This window comes from Triturus cristatus, chromosome 3_2, assembly GCF_964204655.1.
Source record: "Triturus cristatus chromosome 3_2, aTriCri1.1, whole genome shotgun sequence".
Taxonomy (NCBI): Eukaryota; Metazoa; Chordata; class Amphibia; order Caudata; family Salamandridae; genus Triturus; species Triturus cristatus.
In genome coordinates, this window is record NC_140584.1 from 1,051,787,131 (window position 1) to 1,051,808,095 (window position 20,965).

The following is a 20,965-nucleotide window of genomic DNA, read 5'->3' on the forward strand; positions in this document are numbered from 1 at the left end:
TCAAGTCACTTCCTGTGTGCCCACGGGCTTTAGAAATACATGCACAAGGTTCATAGACATAAACAAAATACTTCTACATCGGGTTTCCAGTGATCGCAACCTAAATCAACTTCAATTCATAAATAATGTTTCCCAAAGGGGAATACAAAATTATACAAAATATATAAACATACTGCAATTGCAGATGAGGAGATAAAGGCGTATATTATTTCGCTCATTATTTGAACCTTGTTGACAATTTCGGTGGGGGAACAATAAAGTTTAAAGCAACAAAAAACACAAAGGTCACAGCGAACAGTATGATTGTAAGTGCAGTATGTATCGGGATTATTTTTCACTTGTTAAATAAGGGCTGAGTAGCCGTACCCATATATATGAATACTTTAACCTAGCTATTGCCCTAAATAGGCAAGCAATGCTATTCGAGTGAGATGAACCAGAAATAACAACAACAACAAGACACTGATATGTATCATTGTTACGATAAGTTATGTACAATTACAATTTCGAAAGGTACATAAATTAATTAAGGCTAAAATAGCCAAATTCATTGATCGTAAACTAAATATACCAATGATCGCTGTTAGGTTTACATTCATAGAATAACCTAAGGTCAAATTAATTCTACACTGCAATTGTCCAAATTAGAAATCTAAGTAGATTAAAATCACAAACTGTCCCTCACCAAGTATGTGCTGCAACTGTCCGCCGCTCGATATGCAACCCAGCTGGCAAAACAGGTAGTGCCCTTTACTTCGTGCTAGATATCATAGGAATGATGGATGGGAAAGTGCTGTATGTGAGAAAATAATGAATAAATCAGTGAAAGAGGAAGGGTATTAAGGAATGACTGGAATTAGACATGGATGTCCTTTTGATCCCAAAAAGTGCATCCATCATAGAGGTAAATCCTACCATAACATCCCAATTGGGAATACCATGTTATCCAGTACAATCCTGTGTCCCTATCTTGCTAAAAGTGAATTTTTAGAAATGAAAATCGTACATCGTTAAAATCCCAAACATAGTTAGGAGTGATCATGTTTCTACTGAGACAATGTTCCAGAGGACTATGTACCTATGTGAGTTGCGAGTTCTTCCCCACTGTTAAGCCCTTTGGGCGTCTTACAGTCCAGATCTAAAATAAATCTGGATTCAAGTATTCTTAGGAGTTTTTCCCGATCCCCTCCTCGTATGTGTCTGGGAATTCTTTCAACACCAAAAAATCATAAGCTACTGTTGTCACTGTGATGGATTTCAGAGTAGTGACGTGCTACCGGGTAATTCTGGTCACAGTTCATGATGGCACGCAAATGTTGTAAAATTCTCAGTTTGAGGGGTAATTTGGTCCTGCCCACATACCGGAGGCCACAAGGGCACTCCAGTATGTAGACAGTAAAATCGCTGTTGCAATTGATTATGTGTTTGATAGGACTTTTTTGATTCGTACCAGTGATGTAGTCTTTGCAGTTCTTGCCATTCCGATCTGCCTTGCACATCCCACAAGTGGTGAAGCCATTAGGCATTCGCAGCCACTGCTGGAGTGCCCTTGTGGCCTCCGGTATGTGGGCAGTGCCATCACGAACTGTGACCAGAATTACCCGGTAGCACGTCACTACTCTGAAATCCATCACAGTGACAACAGTAGCTTACGATTTTTTGGTGTTGAAAGAATTCCCAGACACATACGAGGAGGGGATCGGGAAAAACTCCTAAGAATACTTGAATCCAGATTTATTTTAGATCTGGACTGTAAAACGCCCAAAGGGCTTAACAGTGGGGAAGAACTCGCAACTCACATAGGTATATAGTCCTCTGGAACATTGTCTCAGTAGAAACATGATCACTCCTAACTATGTTTGGGATTTTAACGATGTACGATTTTCATTTCTAAAAATTCACTTTTAGCAAGATAGGGACACAGGATTGTACTGGATAACATGGTATTCCCAATTGGGATGTTATGGTAGGATTTACCGCTATGATGGATGCACTTTTTGGGATCAAAAGGACATCCATGTCTAATTCCAGTCATTCCTTAATACCCTTCCTCTTTCACTGATTTATTCATTATTTTCTCACATACAGCACTTTCCCATCCATCATTCCTATGATATCTAGCACGAAGTAAAGGGCACTACCTGTTTTGCCAGCTGGATTGCATATCGAGCGGGGGACAGTTGCAGCACATACTTGGTGAGGGACAGTTTGTGATTTTAATCTACTTAGATTTCTAATTTGGACAATTGCAGTGTAGAATTAATTTGACCTTAGGTTATTCTATGAATGTAAACCTAACAGCGATCATTGGTATATTTAGTTTACGATCAATGAATTTGGCTATTTTAGCCTTAATTAATTTATGTACCTTTCGAAATTGTAATTGTACATAACTTATCGTAACAATGATACATATCAGTGTCTTGTTGTTGTTGTTATTTCTGGTTTATCTCACTCGAATAGCATTGCTTGCCTATTTAGGGCAATAGCTAGGTTAAAGTATTCATATATATGGGTACGGCTACTCAGCCCTTATTTAACGAGTGAAAAATAATCCCGATACATACTGCACTTACAATCATACTGTTCGCTGTGACCTTTGTGTTTTTTGTTGCTTTAAACTTTATTGTTCCCCCACCGAAATTGTCAACAAGGTTCAAATAATGAGCGAAATAATATACGCCTTTATCTCCTCATCTGCAATTGCAGTATGTTTATATATTTTGTATAATTTTGTATTCTCCTTTGGGAAACATTATTTATGAATTGAAGTTGATTTAGGTTGCGATCACTGGAAACCCGATGTAGAAGTATTTTGTTTATGTCTATGAACCTTGTGCATGTATTTCTAAAGCCCGTGGGCACACAGGAAGTGACTTGACAAAGGCAAACGCCGAAACGCGTCGTCCTTTATACGCTAGTGCACAATAAAGTTCTTGTGCCGTTTCCTGGTGTGCTGTCCCATTACTTGTGAAATTCTTCACAGAATCTTGGATTTTCTATAGACAAGGTGGCTGCTGCTGCTACCGACGGCACCAACGTCGCAGGCAAGGGGACTGCTCTGGCAGCAAGCTGACGATATATATATATATATATATATATATATATATATATATATATATATATATATATATATATATATATATATATATATATATATATATATATATATATTATCTACTGGCGGTCGCCAGTAGATAGTTATAGTTAGGACCGTGTTTCCATAGGAAATCCGCAACATTCTATTTGGAATAACTTTGGCGCCGATTGACGAATCCTCGCAAAATTCTCAAAATAGGTGGGGCGCTCCGCTCCGCTCCTTCCCTGAAAGTCTCGGGGGGATTCGTCAAGCGGGGGCTGAGAAAAAGGGGGGGTCCCAAAACGTGTTTTCCCCATGCATTTTTCCATAGGACCTTTAGTCCGAGCTACAGCCCGAACGGCTGAACAGAATTACTTGAAATTTGGCAGAGAGGTAGCCCTCAGGTCAGGGATGTGCCTTTTGAAGGTCTCGTGTAAATCTGTTCAGTATTTCCTGAGAAAATAGCATTTAAATCAATATATATATCTATAGGCGCGCTCCGAGCGCGTACCGTAAGCTTACCGTACGCGCACGCCGCCGTGCACGAGCGCGATTCTGATTGGTTGTTAGATCTTAGTAAACATTCGAATCGGTCGAAACCAGGAAGTGACGGCCGCCATTTTGTCTCTCGCAGTCTGAGGGGGTGAAAAACAAAGGTGGAGAACGTGAAAAGGGGGCAGGGTGGACAGTTCCTGACCCCCTAGCCTTTGTCAGGGGGTCCCAGAAGGACCCCCAAGGGCAAAAATCAAATTTTTTTTTTTTCGAAAAATCGCGGAATGCGCGTTGTGTACGCGCATGGCGTAAACGGAAAAATTCCGCAAGAAAAATTCTGCGAACTTCGCGTAACTATTCCGCGATTACCGTCAGCTTACCGTACGCGCATCGTATCACGTAAGCGCACCGTACTTATGACATACGGAGCGCGTAGCGTCAGCTTACCGTACGCGCACGGCAAAAAATGCATAAAAAAAAAATACAAGTTTCAAGAGTTGTAGAAGATAATAACTGTGATGTACAACTGTATGTAAACATTAATTTTAAAAAAATGAACCATTCCATAATGCAGGATATAGTACATATATTATTTTATACATAGGTTGGATATTATTTTTTACCAAAAATCTCCCAAAAAAATTTGCATTTAAAAAACCGTACAGGGGGGAGGAGCCTAGCGCGCAACCAAGATGGCCGCGTAGGTGCGAGGCTCCCGAGGACCTCCGCGACCTCCTGCATTAATCCTGACTATATCCTGTCCTAGATGAAGGGACTGTGTTTGTGAGCCCGAGCTGAGGTGACACCCGTTTTCCGTTTCCAAATCGGACCTCGGACACCGGCGGGAGCACCGATTGAGGTTTGCGGCCTTCTCCAAGCCGGCCCCCCGGATTGGAGTAGTGGGGCGATCCGGAGACAAAGTGAACAACAGTGGCGGGCAAGGCTGGGCGACTCACGTACCCCGCACTTTCACTTTTGCTTTTGCGCCCTCCTTGCTGACGGGCGAGGTAGGGTTGCGGGGCGGTGTGCGGTGGTGTGGCCTTGCCCGGGTGCCCGGCCGACCCGCCGTCTGTGATTCGGCCTGCGGACCTGTGGTCGCCCCCCCCCCGGAGCCCGTGAACTGGTTTGTCGGCCCTTTCAAGGAGATTGGCACGATTTGGGGACTGCAACCATGTCCACAAAGCAAGATGGCGACCGGGCAAAGGTGAAATCGACCCGCCGTGGCACGGCCCATCAGTCCAACAACATGGACCGCTACACCCTCCAGAAGGGATCTCCTGAGGCGCCGCGTATGTCCCCTGCGGGCCCGACTGATGCTCCTGCTCTGCCCGCGGATCTGACCCTCCGAGACGTCATGGGCGCCATCGCCGAGATGAAGGCCTCGGTGGACCAGCGCTTTGACACTCTGGCGCAGAAGATAGACTCGGTCCTCGTGGATGTGGGCCTGGTAAGGGCCGATTTGTCCAAAACGAATGACCGGGTCGACTCTTTGGCCCACACTACCTCGGGCCTCACTACGGACGTGGCGGCCCTCCAAAAGGAGGTGCGCCGGCTTGGCCAGGCGAGCGCCCTGATGGATCGTCGACTGGAGGATTCCGAGGGTCGGGCCCTGAGGAACAATGTCCGCATTATTGGGGTGCCGGAGGGACGAGAGGAGGAGGCGGCGGATCTGTTTGTGGAGGACTTGATTCTCACCCATCTCCAGCCCCGGGGGCTGAGTAAACTCTTTGCGGTGGAACGTGCCCACAGGGTCCCCGGAGGAAGACCTAAGGCCGGAGCCCCGCCGAGGCCTCTCATTGCCCGGATTTTCAATTTTCGGGACAGGGACGCTATCCTGCAGACTTCTAGGCTACAAGGACCGGTCAGACTCGACAACATGGACGTCAATTTCTATCCTGATTTTACTCCGGCGGTCCAAAAGCAGAGACTGAGTTTTCTCGGAGTTAAACGTCGCCTACGGGACCTGAACCTTAAGTACGCAATGCTTTTTCCAGCTAAGCTGAGGGTAGAGGTGGATGGCCGCACGCACTTTTTTGATCGTCCCGAGGCGGCCGGGGACTGGTTGGACACTTTGCCCGGGGATCGGGGCCGGGGGGGTGGGGAGGGTGCGGTTGGTGGGGAGGGCCCGCCGGATCAGGACTGAGGGACAAATAGTAGGCCTTGCTCAGGACAATACTATTGTTATCATTGACTGCTCGTGTATGTTCCCCTCCTGTGGAGGTCGTGCGGGGTCCCTTGGGGGCTTTCCCTCCTCCTCTGGGGGGCTAGTTAGTTTTTTCATCTATGGGGCGACAGGCACACTGCACTTTGGGGGGGCTGTCTGGGCTCATGCAGGGGTGCAGGGAGGGGGGAGTTCTGTTGGGACGGGTGGGTTGGGGTGGGGTGTTGTTCGTTTTTACCGCAAGGCAAACCCTTTACTGTGTTGGTGTTTTTGAGGTGCTCTTGGGGGGACAAATGATGGCTTCTGTATGTGATGGGGGGTAGGGATTTGACTCTGTTGTCGTGGAACGTTAATGGACTGGGGGATAGGATTAAGCGAGGTGTGGTCCTGCAGTATCTGAAACGAATTTCTCCAGATGTGGTCTTTCTGCAGGAGACACACCTTATTGGTAATTCCTTTTATGCCATGAATCGGCGGGGCTATCGCTTGGTGGCCCACTCGGGCTTCACGTCGGGCTCGCGGGGGGTGGGCATCATGGTTAAGAACTCGCTCCCGCTGGAAATAGATGAGGTGCGCCATGATGAGAGGGGACGTTACACGGTCTTGGTGGGGAGAATGGAGGGCAAAGTAGTCGTTTTTGTATCAGTGTACGTCCCACCGGGGATACAATCTACCACTTTTGCGGACCTGGGGCGCCTCCTCCTTGACCTCCCGGGGGGGCTTCTGGTGGTTGGGGGAGACTTCAATGCGGTGGCTTCTGGGACTATGGATCGTTACCCCCCTAGGGACCTCCCCCGGGCACAGGCGTGGCTGCCCGGCCTCTTAGATACATTGGGATTGGTAGACTGCTGGCGACTAAAACATCCCGCACAGCTGCAGTACACCTTTCATTCGGGTGCCCATGGTAGCCTCTCGCGGCTTGATCATGTCCTTGTCCCTGCGGCCTATGCTGGGAGAGTGGGAGAGGTGCGCCATCTGGCGCTGGATATTTCAGATCACTCCCCGCTCCTGTTGCATTTTGATGTCTTCCCGAGGGGGGAGGGCAGGGTAGCCCCAATCAATGCATGGTACCTGCGCGACCCCACTATTCGTGCCGACTTGATTAAATCCTTGCAGCGGTATTTTGAGGAGAATGTGGGGTTTGTCCCTTCGGCTATCTCCCTGTGGGAAGCCTTCAAGACAGTTCTTAGAGGGGAGGCCCTCTCCTTTATCTCCCATGCCCGGAGGCGCGAACAGGAGGAGGTGACCCGGGTGGAAGCCGAAATTACTGAACTAGAGGGTGACCTGGGGAATGGGGTGACGGATGCCACACTACATGTTCTACACCTTAAGCAGGCGGCCTATAGGGCCCTCGTCACGGAGGCGGCCAGGGGCCTCAGTAGAGAGCAACAGGGGCGACTGTATGATGTGGGTGATAAGGCAGGTAAATTGATTGCGTGGTTGGATAAAAAGGAGAGAGCGAATCGTGTGGTCCCGCTGATCGAGAGAATGGATGGTGTACGTGTCACCGAGCCAGAAGACATTGTCTCTTGCTTCTCGGATTATTTCCGCGAGGTGTATTCCCCGGTTTCTCCCTGCTCGGAGGAGGATTCCCATGCCCTGCTTCGGGACATCGCGCTGCCCTCCCTTTCGGTGGAGGACAGGGAGTCGTTGGAGGCTGCTCCCACCTCGGATGAAATTGCCCTTGCCATACGCTCGGTCGCATCTGGCAAGGCCATGGGCCCAAACGGTATCCCTATCGAGCTGTATAAGCTGCGACCGGATGTGCTGGCACCCCACCTTCGCGCGATGTTCCTGGCGGCCCACTCGCGGGGCTCCCTCCCGCCGGACCAGCGTCTGGCTACAATCGTAGTGATCCGCAAGGAGGGGAGACCCCGAGAACGGGTCACATCCTATAGGCCTATCTCGCTCTTGAATGCGGAGCCCAAAATCCTCGCCAAGGTGCTCGCCAACCGGCTAGTCGGCGTGGTGGGCGATCTGGTCCACCAAGACCAGTCCGGCTTTATACCCCATCGCAACACGGCCCTTAATCTGCGGCGCCTGCACGGGGTGCTCGCGCGTGTTCCGTTTGTGCGGGAGCCGGCCATCTTGGCGTCCTTAGACGCCACCATGGCGTTTGATACACTCCAGTGGCCATACATTTGGGCGATGCTGGCGAAATTTGGATTTGGACCGGGATTCATCAGCTGGGTCAAATTGTTGTATTCGGGCCCATTGGCGCAGGTGGTGGTGAATGGACGAGTCTCGGCCCCATTCGCGCTGGGACGAGGCACGCGACAGGGTTGCCCCTTGTCGCCTCTCCTGTTTGCACTGGCCTTGGAACCCCTGGCGGAGTGGCTGCGGTGGCACCCTTCCATCCGTGGTCTCCGTTGGACCCCCGAGTATGAGGACCGCGTGTCCCTATACGCTGACGATATCCTTTTGTACCTCGCCTCCCCGCGTAAATCACTGATTGTCCTGGTTGATGTTTTGCGCTCATTCGGCCGCAACTCAGGCCTTGTCATCAACTGGGCTAAATCATGTGTGTATGTGCTTGCCGGGGAGGCTCCCGTCCTCCCGCGGGACTGTCCGATCCAGATTGCCTCTCAGGGGTTCCGGTACCTGGGTATCTATATCACTCTGGACCCGGAGGCCCGCTACGAGCGGAATTTGCTTCCCCCCCTCCAGCGCTTGAAGGAGGACGTCGCGCGTTGGCGGCGCCTGCCGCTTTCGCCGCTCGGCCGGGCGGCATTGTTTAAAATGATGTCGTTGCCACGCTTCCTGTACGCTCTCCAGAACACTATGGACTTGGTCCCGGCGCGCTACTTCCGTGAGGTGGAGAGTCTACAGCGTCGCTTGTTCTGGGACGGGAGGCCGCGTATTGCCTTGGCGAAGTTGACGCTCCCGTGGTACGACGGGGGGGTTGCCCTCCCGGATATTAAACGGTATTACTGGGCCTCCCAGCTAGCTGCAATTAATCATGGCCTTTACGGGCCCGCCTTAAACCCGGCATTTGAAATGGACAAGATGCTCCTGCCTGGTGGCGACTACAATCGAGCGCTCTACTCTGGCGCGCCCGACCCCCGCCTGACGGGACCTACGCGTGTCATGGTGCGAGTATGGCACGCGGCTAACGCAGCTATGGGGTGGAAGGACCGTTTGACCCGGGCGTCACCGCTATATGCGTCTGAGAGGTTGGGCTCCCTGTGGACCTCGAAGGGCTTCGAGAAGTGGGACACGATCGGCATCAGTACAGTGGGGGACCTCTGGACGAGGGGGGGATTTAAAACATTCGAGATGCTGCAGACGGAGTTTCAGCTGCAGGGCAGTGAATACTTTCGGTACTTGCAGGTCCGCCACGCACTGGGCTCCGTCTTCCCAGACGTCGCCTCCATTCCGGAGTCATCCCCCCTGGAGGATAGAGTGCTGGATGGCCATGTTCCGGACAGCACGATCTCCCTCATATACAAAAAACTGATTAATGATCGCTCGGGCTTGCTGACTGGCCTCCGCGAGGCCTGGGTTGCCGATGGGCTGGAGTTGGACGACGAGGACTGGATTTCCGCGGTGGCCTCTCCGAAGGAGGTGGCCATACCGGCTCGCCTTCGCTTCGTCCAGCTAAAGATCCTCCACCGGGTTTACATGACGGGGCCAAGGCTTCTGCGTATGGGCTATGCCGAGGATGGGCTGTGTAAGCGTGGGTGTGGTGCTTTGGCGACTTTTTTGCATATTCTGTGGGAATGCCCGAAGGTGGAGCGATTCTGGCGTGGTGTGCATGAGGTCCTGCGAGTGGTTACGCGTGTCGCGCTGTTGCCTGAAGCGAGGAGATGCTTGCTGAATGTGTGGGAACCAACTGACTACTCGGTTCCGCAGACACGATGGGTGACTCTGGGATATATGATAGCTAAGCGTGACATCGCGCAGCTGTGGGGGTCCCAGAGGCCCCCGGCGGTGTCGGCCTGGAAAGAACACATGGATTGGTGCATGTTCCGAGAAAAGGTGGTGTACGTGGCGAGAGGTAAGCCTGGGGCGTGGGTGAAAGTTTGGGGCCCCTGGAACGCCTACCGCGGGGGTATTTGTGAGCCACCACTGCTGCCGGCTGCCTCGCCAGCTCCGTCCCCCTAGTTGACCCCCTCCCCCGGCCCCGGGCACAGGGTCCCCCAGTCCCTGCTCTCTTCCCGTTCCCCTCTTTAGATTCTTGTTGATGGTTGGGGTCCCCCACTTACGGAGCACGTGCTGTCACTTCGGATTGCGGGTTGCCTTGCGGGTGTGGTTTTTTTTTTGTGTTGTTGTGTTCTTATAAAATGAAACCGTATTGCGGGCTCGGAGTCATGTGGCCCACGTCGTTGATACCTCCTGATTTACCTCTCTGCAACGCCAAGAGCCTTTTTTGTATGTATGTCATATGCTCCTGTCACTCTAGCGGCCGGCCGGCCGGAAGGTTGTAGGCCCATACTTGTATATATTTGAGATTGCAATAAACGGTTTCAAACAAAAAAAAAAAAAAAAAAAAAAAAAACGTACAAATTCACTGAAAAAAACCATAGGTTTCACACACGTTATAGTTAGGAATTAGCATTTAAAAAACCTTGCAAATTCACTGAAAAAACCATAGGTTTCACACATGTTATAGTTAGCAGGACATTTCACTCGTGAAAAACCAATGAAATTCCCCCGTTATAGTTAGTGCAGGCAACTATAACTCACGCGACCGCATTTCTCTGCTGATGACGTCAAATATTACATCACTGATGACATATGTGTCTTTCTGAAAAAAAAATATTTGTAATATATGTATAGCTAAAAATTAATGGAAGAAGACATGGGTAAATAAGTGTCTAAATACAGTGATGTAATATTTGACGTCATCAGCAGAGGATTGCGGTCGCGTGAGTTATAGTTGTCTGCACTAACTATAACGGGGGAATTTCATTGGTTTTTCACGAGTGAAATGTCCTGCTAACTATAACATGTGTGAAACCTATGGTATTTTCAGTGAATTTGCAAGGTTTTTTAGATGCTAATTCCTAACTATAACGTGTGTGAAACCTATGGTTTTTTCAGTGAATATATATATAGTTGTAGATATTTTCTAATATGTTCCATAGAAAATCTCTTTTAAAGTGTACTTAATTTCGTAGGGAGTGTACAGATTTTGATTGTGCTGCAGATGTCTATTATCAGCTCTCTATCTTTAGACATTGTCATTGATAAACACTTTAATCCACATGGACATACAATCATGTATATTATGCCCAAGCAGTACAATTTGTGAATTTCTATTTTTCATAGAGGTGCCCCAGCCCTAAGTCAATATATTTAGACTATTTCTATATTTACACACAGCCCAGCTGCCACAAGGATGATGTTCTTGTAATCTAGGAAGATTCCAAACATAACTTGATCATACTGTGTTATCTTCTTCATAGGCTTAGAATGCACCAACAGATTCTTCAAATTTCTCATCCTTTTAAAACAAAGAGTGGCTGATTAAACTGCATTGTCTTTATTTTAACAGTCTTCTTCGTACTTAAGTATTTATTTTTTGTTCTGTTACTCATTGCTGTATGTAGATACATGGGACCCTGTCCTTTTAGGAATTCTGAAGTTTCTTCAATAAGGCACTTTTTAATTATGTTGGGCTGTTTTTGCTTCTATTTAAGATTTTAATTGGGTAATATCTTTGCCTTTGCGTGAGGTTACCAGCATATTTTTTAAGGTCTGTGCTATCAGAGCCCTTCCTTCGGATTTGTTAATATTTGCCTACTGGCAATTTTGTTCAGAGCACTATCAGAATGAAGCTTTCGTCGATAGAAGAGTTTTTCTCCATAGTTTTAAAATGTACCTTACATTTCAATTTCTCATCTTCAGACTCCCATTTCCAATTCCAGGTACACTGTTAATCCTACTTATTTGAGCTGCAATTTCAAATGTATGTTCTGTTAGTTTATCTAGCATACAAACTGGCTAGCTTTTGTCTCATTACTTATCTTAAAGACTACAGTGCCATCTATATAGCTTCTAAACAGCATGAAACTACTTAGGGAAGGGGTACCTGGCTGGAAAACATCCCTTTTCTTAAAGGAAGTAGTGTAGAGATTTGGCAGACTCGGCGCACAATGTGAGTATATGAGTTCCTCCTATCGTAGTTGAAAAACTGTATTGTCAGGCCTTTTTTGTTAGTAGCATCATGAAAGACATGAGTATGTAGTGCAAATAAATGGTTTCCGCCTAAATTCCTCTACACAGATTAAGGGGGCTCTTTGAAGGATATCAGTATAGAGAGGTTTTATATTGAGTGTAATCAAGAGCTGTTTAGTAGAGTGAAACTCAATCATCTTTTAAAAGATGAGGGTATCCCTGGGGTTCTGCACACACGTTGGCATTACTATTACTGAAGGACAGAGACAAATATCAGAACCTAGTAAAAGGTTCTAACAAAGACCCTTTACTGCAGAATATAGGCTTCCCCCGATGAAAGCTCTAAATCAGTGTGTGCTTGTTTCAACTTGTTAATGGATTCTTTTTTGATCATATCCTTCCACATACAACCTGAAGCTCTGATTTAGGTCAGTAGCATGGGTGCAGCACACTTACACCCATTCGGTGTCACAGATTGACCAAGGGAATTGCATTACAGAGCTTTTATACAGTACTGAGAAATCGACAACCTGAACTTTCAAAAGAACAAATGGAGTGAGGCAAAATCCAAGTGTAGGTTCGAAGGTGATTTAACATTAATAATTATTCACTGACATCCAAGGTATGTGATTGGCTGCACTGAAAGGCTTTAAAATTTTGTTTTTTCTAGTTTACAGCCACAGAGAATCTCCTTTGCTAAATTACTGATAGGAAGCCAGCTCATCAGTTCACAATCAGCATTTATTGGATCAGTCAGTTATTTAAGGGATATTCCAATAACAGTCATTCAAGAAACCCAAAGGGTAAAACCATGTATCGGTCCAGTTACAAATGGATGTGTATACCCAAGTCTCAACTTGTTAAGGGAAAATTCAAATCAATGCTAGCACACTACCCCCAGATGATCAGTATCATGGAGTCCAATGCAAACATGCAAGTGCTCAGGTTTAGCCCAAGCACAAACAATACATGTGCTCTCTGGCTTTCCAAAAACCAAACTCTATTGTCTGGGGCATGCACCAACATTTAAAAGATGGTGAAATGATCACATATATCGTGCAAAAGTATTAGCTGTGTCCAATCAGAAGGCTCCTTTTGGCTCCGTTGAATACTTTCACAGACCATGCATGGTTTGCCTACTACTAAAAGCTAACCAGAAAGTGTATCTTTCATTTCTCATCATACGGGCCACGTCTCAGGTAAACTAGTGTTTTTTTTTAACTTCCTTGCTCACTCAATATAGTCACATTTTCACGATCACAGTATAGCTGTTATAATCATCTTAATAATTTTGTTTTGCAGATGGCATTGACCCTCTCCTCCGTGGCCTCATGTCAAATCGTGCAAAGCTGAACAGGCAGAATCAGATGGTGGTGGATGAACTGCGAGACCGTCTCTTCAAACTATTCAGGAGGATTGGACTTGATCTAGCGGCTATCAACTTGCAACGAGGCCGAGATCATGTCATCCCAGGTACTGAATCTCAAAAAGGAAATTTCCGCTGTTCCTTCCGGGCTCGGTGGAGAGGGTAGGTGTAAACGGATGGCATGAGCGACGTGTAATTTCTACTTTATGAGGAATTCTAGCTCAATGTACACCCACCGAGTACTGTTGCTGTCTAAACTGATACTAAATAGGGTAATACCAGACACTGACAGGTATTTTAAATAAGAGTCACTAACTGACGTGACACTATCCAGTCTAGAATACTGTTATAACTACATTCTCTTTAGTTGTAGATAGTGTTTTTTCTGAGGTCCTGAAGAATCGCGAGTGCACAGACTCATAGCGAGAAACATGTTGACCATTTTTTAGTTCACTCACACATGAGACATTATACTCCGTTGAGTGCCACATTTTCACGTTTTTAATCAGGGAAGGAGGCCCCCAGAATAAAATCGATTCCAAGCTGGCACTCTTAACCCTGTTTTATACCACTTAGTCACATCTACACCACTTAGGCCCCCTCACCCGCACTTCACCATACGGCAGTCGGATTGAAGAACTCCGACAAAGTGCCCCTTATTAAGGGAGCCCGTCAGGCATTGCACCGCCGGCCCGACGAGGAGCAGCCCATATGATGAAGCATGACACCTGCTAGGGTGTGTGAGGGCATTATTATCCGACAAATGGATTACCAACTTCCAACACACAGTGGATACAATTGGTCCTAGCCTTACTCTTGACTCTTCTCCCTTCTTTCAATTTTGAGGAACAGCGGAAATTTCCTTTTTGAGATTGTGTACCCTTGGGGCATTTTTTCCTGCTGGACCTCCCGTTCCCATGTGAACGGAAATAGCCCCCCTTGTCCCTCTCTTTGTAATTCATCCCAGGTACTGACCCTTTTAAATTAGGGACCACGGATCAGAGTGGGTGATCACTTCAATCCCAGGTAAGGAATAGAATAAAGCTTCACAGACAAAGGTCTAGAAGACAGAGAGAACATAAACTCTAGGTAAAAAAGACAAAGGGGAGAGAGAATAAGGCTTCACAGGTAAGAAATCAGGGAAGTAGTGAAAGAGAGATGCCTAAACTCGAGCCTTCAGTTATTAAACCATAAGATAGAGAGCTGAGCCTTCCAGGTAAGTAGCCATGGGTACAACAACATAGTTTTCAGGTAAGAAACTCTGGTGAAGATTTGTGCTCCAAAGTGAGAGCACAGATTTGTAGATGCGCCTTAAACAGGATTGATCAGCTGAAAACAAAGGCTTTTACCTAAAAATGTTCTTGTCTAGTACATAAGGTGGCAGCGGCGGCTGGTGACGTTTCAGATAGGTTGGGGTGCAATACTGCTACTTATACCAGCCTCTTACTGCATCAACCAAGCAAAGTAGACCATTGTCAGTGCGATTGATTTCTTAGTAGATTTAGATAACAATCTGAGTAAACAGTACATTTTTACACCACCAATTTTTAAAAGAAAACTGTGCCAATTGGAAAATTATTATATACCCAGCAGTAATACTGGCTGCACTGCTCACCATTGTTTCTGCCAGCAGTAAAACAGTGCTTTTCAGAAAGTATGTTGCTGCCCATCAAAATGTGAGCATCGAAAGAAAAATATAACAGAATCTACCAGGGTATTTATATTAATACTTGCTTGAGAATTACTCTAATGTTGGAGGCTTCTGCCAATAACATTAGGGTGCTGCTCTAATATTCCTAGGCACTTTTTTGCAAATGACAATCGTTATGCCATCATGCCAGAGGCATTGCTCAAAAATGCCATTGTGATGCACAAATACACCAGAAGGTTGGACACGTTCTGCAAATAACTACTGAAACTTGCCAAAGTTCTGCTAAATGTGCCAGTCTGTCATGGGTGAGACTTAAATTAGTATAGGAGGCTCAGTTCTCCAATAGTGTTTCTTAAACATGTTCTGGTTGTTCAATGTACCATATAGTGTTCATGGCAAATAAGTTTCCTTTGTTTGTACCCTTCTCATTTAACTCACTCTACAGTAAACACAACCCACCACTTCACTGTACATTCGAAGCATAACCGCCCTGTTTTATTACACATATTTTTAAATAAGACCCAGCTACTGTTTTTAACTAATTTTTAACTGCCTGGGTACTAGGTTTCAAACTCTGCTCAGGTTACTTCTATATGGTTTGCACATTTTGAAAAGAACTACTTTCTTTACTGACTTCATAAAAGAAAACAAATGGGGGCACCTACAGAGGTCGAAAGTGAAACAGTGTTCTTTCACCAGAAAGTGTTTTCATGTTATGTTATGTTATTGGAGACCCGCATGTTCCCCGGAAGGTCTCTTGGCGCGGGGTACTGATATGTCATAAAACCCTTGTTACTGGTGAGCCTGTATAAACAGCCAAGTCTTCAGGAGTTGCCTAAATTTCATAACGTTGGAAGACTGCCTAATCTCCAGGGGAAGTGTGTTCCATGCTCGAGGGACCGTGACAGTGAACCTGCGACCTCCAAACCTGTGTTTCTTATAAGTGGGGGTGACAAGGTACCAGAAAAACAGCCCTAAAAGGGGGTAAGGTGATTACTTTTAAAAAGCAGTCTGAATTATTTAGAAGGTTAACACCAAGATATTTAACAAACAGCCTAACATATGCAGAGGACAGAGCCACTAAATCAACGAAGAAACTTTGATATTCTGATACATGGGCAAGAAGAATAAAACAATTGAAGTGAGAAAATTAAGAAATATCTACCCGGATGGGTATTTGGTCAGTATGCCATTTCATACTATAGACTTCAAAATGAGCACAATAAAACCCAGGAGATCTTAGATTCTACATTGGCACTCCTTTATTATATAATTCCGCCCCATCAGCCAGTCCAGGATTTTAATCACATGCACCTTTCATCCTGGCACGTGTGGTTTCGCTTTAAAAATTGTAAAGTATGAAATTAAAAACACTGCAGAATTCCAAATTTTGCTTGTTTAAAAGCCAAATCAAACTAAAGGTTTCATACACGACACAAGAACAATTAACAGCTGTTCCCCTAGCTATCTCTAAGTGACATCAATGCCATGTTATATTGACCCTTCCCACCACCCAATACAAATTTAACTGATTGCTTGTTCTGGGTATAAATTAGAAAATTACATTATTTTCACCACTCTGCTGTCTATCTTCTCACAATAGATTACGGTGCTTGGAGGCGTTTTTGTGGACTCTCTGAGCCACAAAATCTGGAAGAACTCCGAAGAGTCCTGAATGATGGGGACCTCGCCAGAAAGTTGATGGACCTCTATGGGACTCACAAAAATATTGATATTTGGCTTGGAGGAGTGGCAGAACCTTTTGTTCCTGGTCGGAAAATTGGACCTCTTCTAGCTTGCATCATTGGAAACCAGTTCAGAGTCATCCGGAATGGTGACAAGAAATTGCATCACTTTTCAGAATATTTCATATGTTTGTGTGAAGGGATCTGATATTGAGCAGTCGAACTCCCTGTAAACAAACTACCCCTATGTCTTTCTCAGGAGGTAGTGGCTCTTGATCTGTGGTGAGAAACCCTTGGTGACCTTTTAGAGATGGCTTGGTGTCTTTGGGGAGACATTGTGTACCTGATAAACTAGTGGTATATTAGTAGAAAGGATAAGGTAATTTAGCATAGGGATCGAACAGTCCTGATGAATGCCTGTAGAGAAACAGATTCCGGCAGAAACATGTCGACCTGTATGCAGCACGGAGGGGGGTAAGGTGCCTAATACACTCACTTCACCACCATCCTAGGGTATGAATTACCTTTTTAATCCTGACAGGGGAGTCCAGGTATAAAACTATAATGAGGATGTCCTTTAGTTAGTTTTAGATTTATAATCTGCACTATTTCTTCTTGGATCCTTTTTCCTTTTCTGTGTGTTTGCATTGTCTTCTCTACCCTATTGCTCCGCCTCGAGCGTTGGTCTGCGCTGAGGCTTCGCAGCAGCCCTATGATGAAGCATGCCACAATTAGTTGTGGGTGAGGGCAGTTTTTACAAAGTATTGTACTTTGCTACACCTTTATCTTAGATTATCACTTAATAAACTTTACGACTTCAGTAGCCTTACTAATTTCTGAGTGTTGATACTTACCCTTTTTGTGTTGAGCTTAATTTTCCCAGAACCAGTACTATGTAAGAGGATGGCCCGTAGATGTAATATGTAAAAGTTCGAAAAAGTTGTGTGTGTGTGTATATTTTGAGTGCAGCAATCACTCTGGACATATATGAAAGGTATATGGTGAGGCAGCAGTGGTGTGGTACCATGGCCTAATAGGAGCAATCAGAGACTTCCAGTTAAGGTTACCAGATGACTCGATCAGAAAGGCAAGTCTCCAACGCTGGACTTTCCTTTATCAATCTTTTGCATTCTAAGAGGGGCACTAACCCAATTAGACTATATGTCTAAAAGCACTGATTTGAAAAAGGAAAACCCACATCTCAAACATGGGGTCCATGGTGCTGAAGACTCATCTTGTAAGCTCATCTCTAGTCCAGTATTGGAATGGGTTCATGAAGCAAGACTTTGCTGATAACTTTACCATTTGATCTGACATTTCCCAGCTGTACAATAATGCTAGGTGCTGATAGCAGGCGCATATTACTCACACCACAAAAGGGATTTACTCAAGTGCAATATTACACACTTATGGGTAACCCTGTGCATGGGCAAAGGCATTCATGCTGCCAAGTTATCTTTTTTGAATTGCTTGCAGTAATAAATTTGGCCATGTGCTTGTGCAAGTTAGACTTACATGTGCAAGTTGTTTTTTGGATCAGGCATAGTCTATCTGGATGTGCATATTATCAAGCAGTGCAAATTCTAGGTTTGGAGTTTAATTGGTGTACACCTTGTGGACTAGCAGGATCCTGATAATGGCAGTTGTAGCCGATAGTTCTGGTGTGAAATGTCTCTGAAATGCGCATCATATGGTAAGCAGACCTTCACCATGTGTGCTCCTTTCTTTCCTGCACAGGTTTTATCATGAGAATCCCGGTGTTTTCAGCAGTGCCCAAGGACGCTTTTTGGAAAGGGTCACACTGGCGCGAGTCATCTGTGACAACACGGCTATCACGGAAGTGCCGAGAAATGTCTTTATGGCAAACAGTCACCGACGAAATTTTGTGGATTGCAACCAGATTCCTCCCCTCGACTTAAGTCCCTGGAGGAGCCGAGGCCCTGAGGTAAGTTCAGGACGATACATAATCTATGGGATTTCCTACCCAGGGGTGTACAAGCATTGTCCCTACAATAAGGTATTCTTGCAGATTACCTGACCGGTTCTGCATTGTACTGGCAACAGAATCCCAGATATTCCTCTTTTGCTGGTGAGGGTTTGCTTATTAAGTGGAAGATAGTCCTAGTATTATTGGAGTGTCCCAAGGTGTGTAAGAGATGGAAGACACACACCTCTTTCCATGTTGGTGACAGAGTTCACTGCAATTCCTCATAGCCACACAAATGCCTGAGTACTCCATTACCTCTTAGCCTGTCCTCCTTGTCCCAGTCCTCACTACTAGTATAGAGGCCCCATCCCAGACAGTTTCCCCAAACTCTGAAAAAACATACTAAGCACAGCATGATCCTTTCTCTAATTTACATTGCTATGATGTATAAATACCGTCCTCCCTTCCAGGACTTCCAGTTCAAGGTTAGACACATTTTCAGTTGTAATGTGTATGCTTACATTTGACTTAGCTCGGCTGACAAATATCCAGTGCAGTGTTCCGAGATACGGTTCCCGCTCATGTGCTGGGGTTAGGCAGGGAGCTAGTTCTTGTCTCAGAATATTTTGCATGGAAGCCATTGGAATCAGCATTCCCATCTCTTATTGGTGTGGGTAAAGGCCAGCACAAGGTTTCTTTGTTCCATTTTCTCATTTTGCGAGATGAGAGTCGGTACACAGCAACCCATATAAAAAGAACGACTTCTGCTAGTGTGATTGTTCTTCTCTTTGCAACTATGAAGGTCAGAAAGGTAAGTTTCTATACATTTTCGATACCTAATTCCACACATATGGAATTTGATGATATATATCTTCTCGGTACGTGATTGTGGAGTTAAGATTAGTAAATACTAGTAAATACTTACCTCTCTCTTTGTACTTACCTTTTGGTATTTTGGACCTCGATATTGTTATAAAATATTCTGTCTCATAGATTTTTGCATTCGATATTCACAATAAGTAATATAGACAATATTGTTTTCTACCACTCATATTTCTATTCACATCCAACCCGTCCCTTACCTACATTCAGTTTCACACGTTATCTTCCTCGTACATACCCACTTTTAAATTCAGGCATATGATGTATCCTACTTTTGCTTGCCTTCCTTCGCACACCAGACTCCTGTCCTACTCACACCTAGAGTATGTTGATCACGCTTACCTTCCTCTCACACACAGTCCCCTCATTTCTTAACCCTACCTACCTCTCCCCATTCATTTTGCATTGGTTGCATGTTCTCTCATTTCTCCAGTAACACATGTTTTTCTTCTGCAGAGGATGAAGATCCCACTTCTATTGATTGACAATGCCCCTAATTACATCTGAGGAAACTTCAATCTTACAAACGTCCCACCAGTAATTATGTTCTTTGGAGAGACCATCATCCTAAGATCCTACACTTAACTAGTGTTTGGAGAGATTTTTTTCTTGAGAGCCACACTCACTCTAATGTATGGTGAGGTCTTCACCAAGATCCCACAAATGTATGGAGAGTGTTTTTAATACTGTAATTCTACCCTTAGTCCCAGTATATACATAAGCCTTTATCATATGTTCATGCTGTCATTGTACTGTATGGAGAAACCTTCTGCCTCAAATCCCACACCTAGTTCTAGTGCTTGGAGGCACCTTCATACTGAGGTCCTATCCGAGAACATGGAAAGGCCTTCATCCTCAAATCCTAAACCTAATACTAGTGTTTGGAAAGCCGTCCAATCTGAGATCCTAAACCCAATCCTTGAGAGTGGTGAGACCTTCTTTCTGAGACCATACACCTAATCCTAGTGAGTGCTTCATCCTGTAATCCTACACCTAATCCTAGTGCTTGGAAAGATGCTTGGAAAGACCCTCACCCTGAGATCCTATACAAAATCCTAAAGAGTGGAGAGAGGGTGGAGAGACCTTCATTGTGAAGTCCTGCACTCAATCCTAGTGTTTAGGTGACATTCATCCTTAAGTCCTGCACCCCATTGAAGTGTATATAGAGGCTTTCATCCACTGGACCGAAATGGAGTCATGGCTACTGGAACATGCTATTCTACACTCAAGCTTACTCTAGTTAGAAAATTCAAGCCTGAGATTTTAGGATCAGTTTAGTCGCTAGAGAAATCTTAATAATGAGATACATTACTAGGCTGTACTGTCCAATTGACTGCCATGTATCAATCAGAGGCCTCAATCTGTCCATATGTCTCATAATCCATTCAGCAGCAAGATTCCTCTTCTCAACTCCACCTGAGAACCTCTGCATCACTTGTGTGAGTGGTAGATATGAATTTGTGGTCACTTGTAGAATCTAGAAGAATATGAATCATGAAGTTTATCTTATTTTGAATCCTAATTCTAGGACAAAAGAGCATCTAGAAGACCCTCAGGAAGGCTAGAGGAAAAGTCTCTATTAGATGTTTTTTTACATATCAT

General features: G+C 45.4%; 1 protein-coding gene across 1 annotated transcript in view; it reads left to right on the top strand.

Annotated features, from left to right (window-relative positions):
• LOC146859095 (eosinophil peroxidase-like) overlaps nucleotides 1-18,473 on the top strand; it is a 145,470-nt gene extending 126,997 nt beyond the window's left edge. Inside the window, exons 10-12 of the mRNA XM_085647143.1 lie at nucleotides 13,155-13,325; nucleotides 16,473-16,703; nucleotides 18,292-18,473. Coding sequence (XP_085503269.1) covers nucleotides 13,155-13,325; nucleotides 16,473-16,703; nucleotides 18,292-18,473 — 584 coding nt within the window. The remainder of the gene's footprint in view (nucleotides 1-13,154; nucleotides 13,326-16,472; nucleotides 16,704-18,291) is intronic.
• The last annotated feature ends 2,492 nt before the right edge of the window (nucleotides 18,474-20,965 follow it).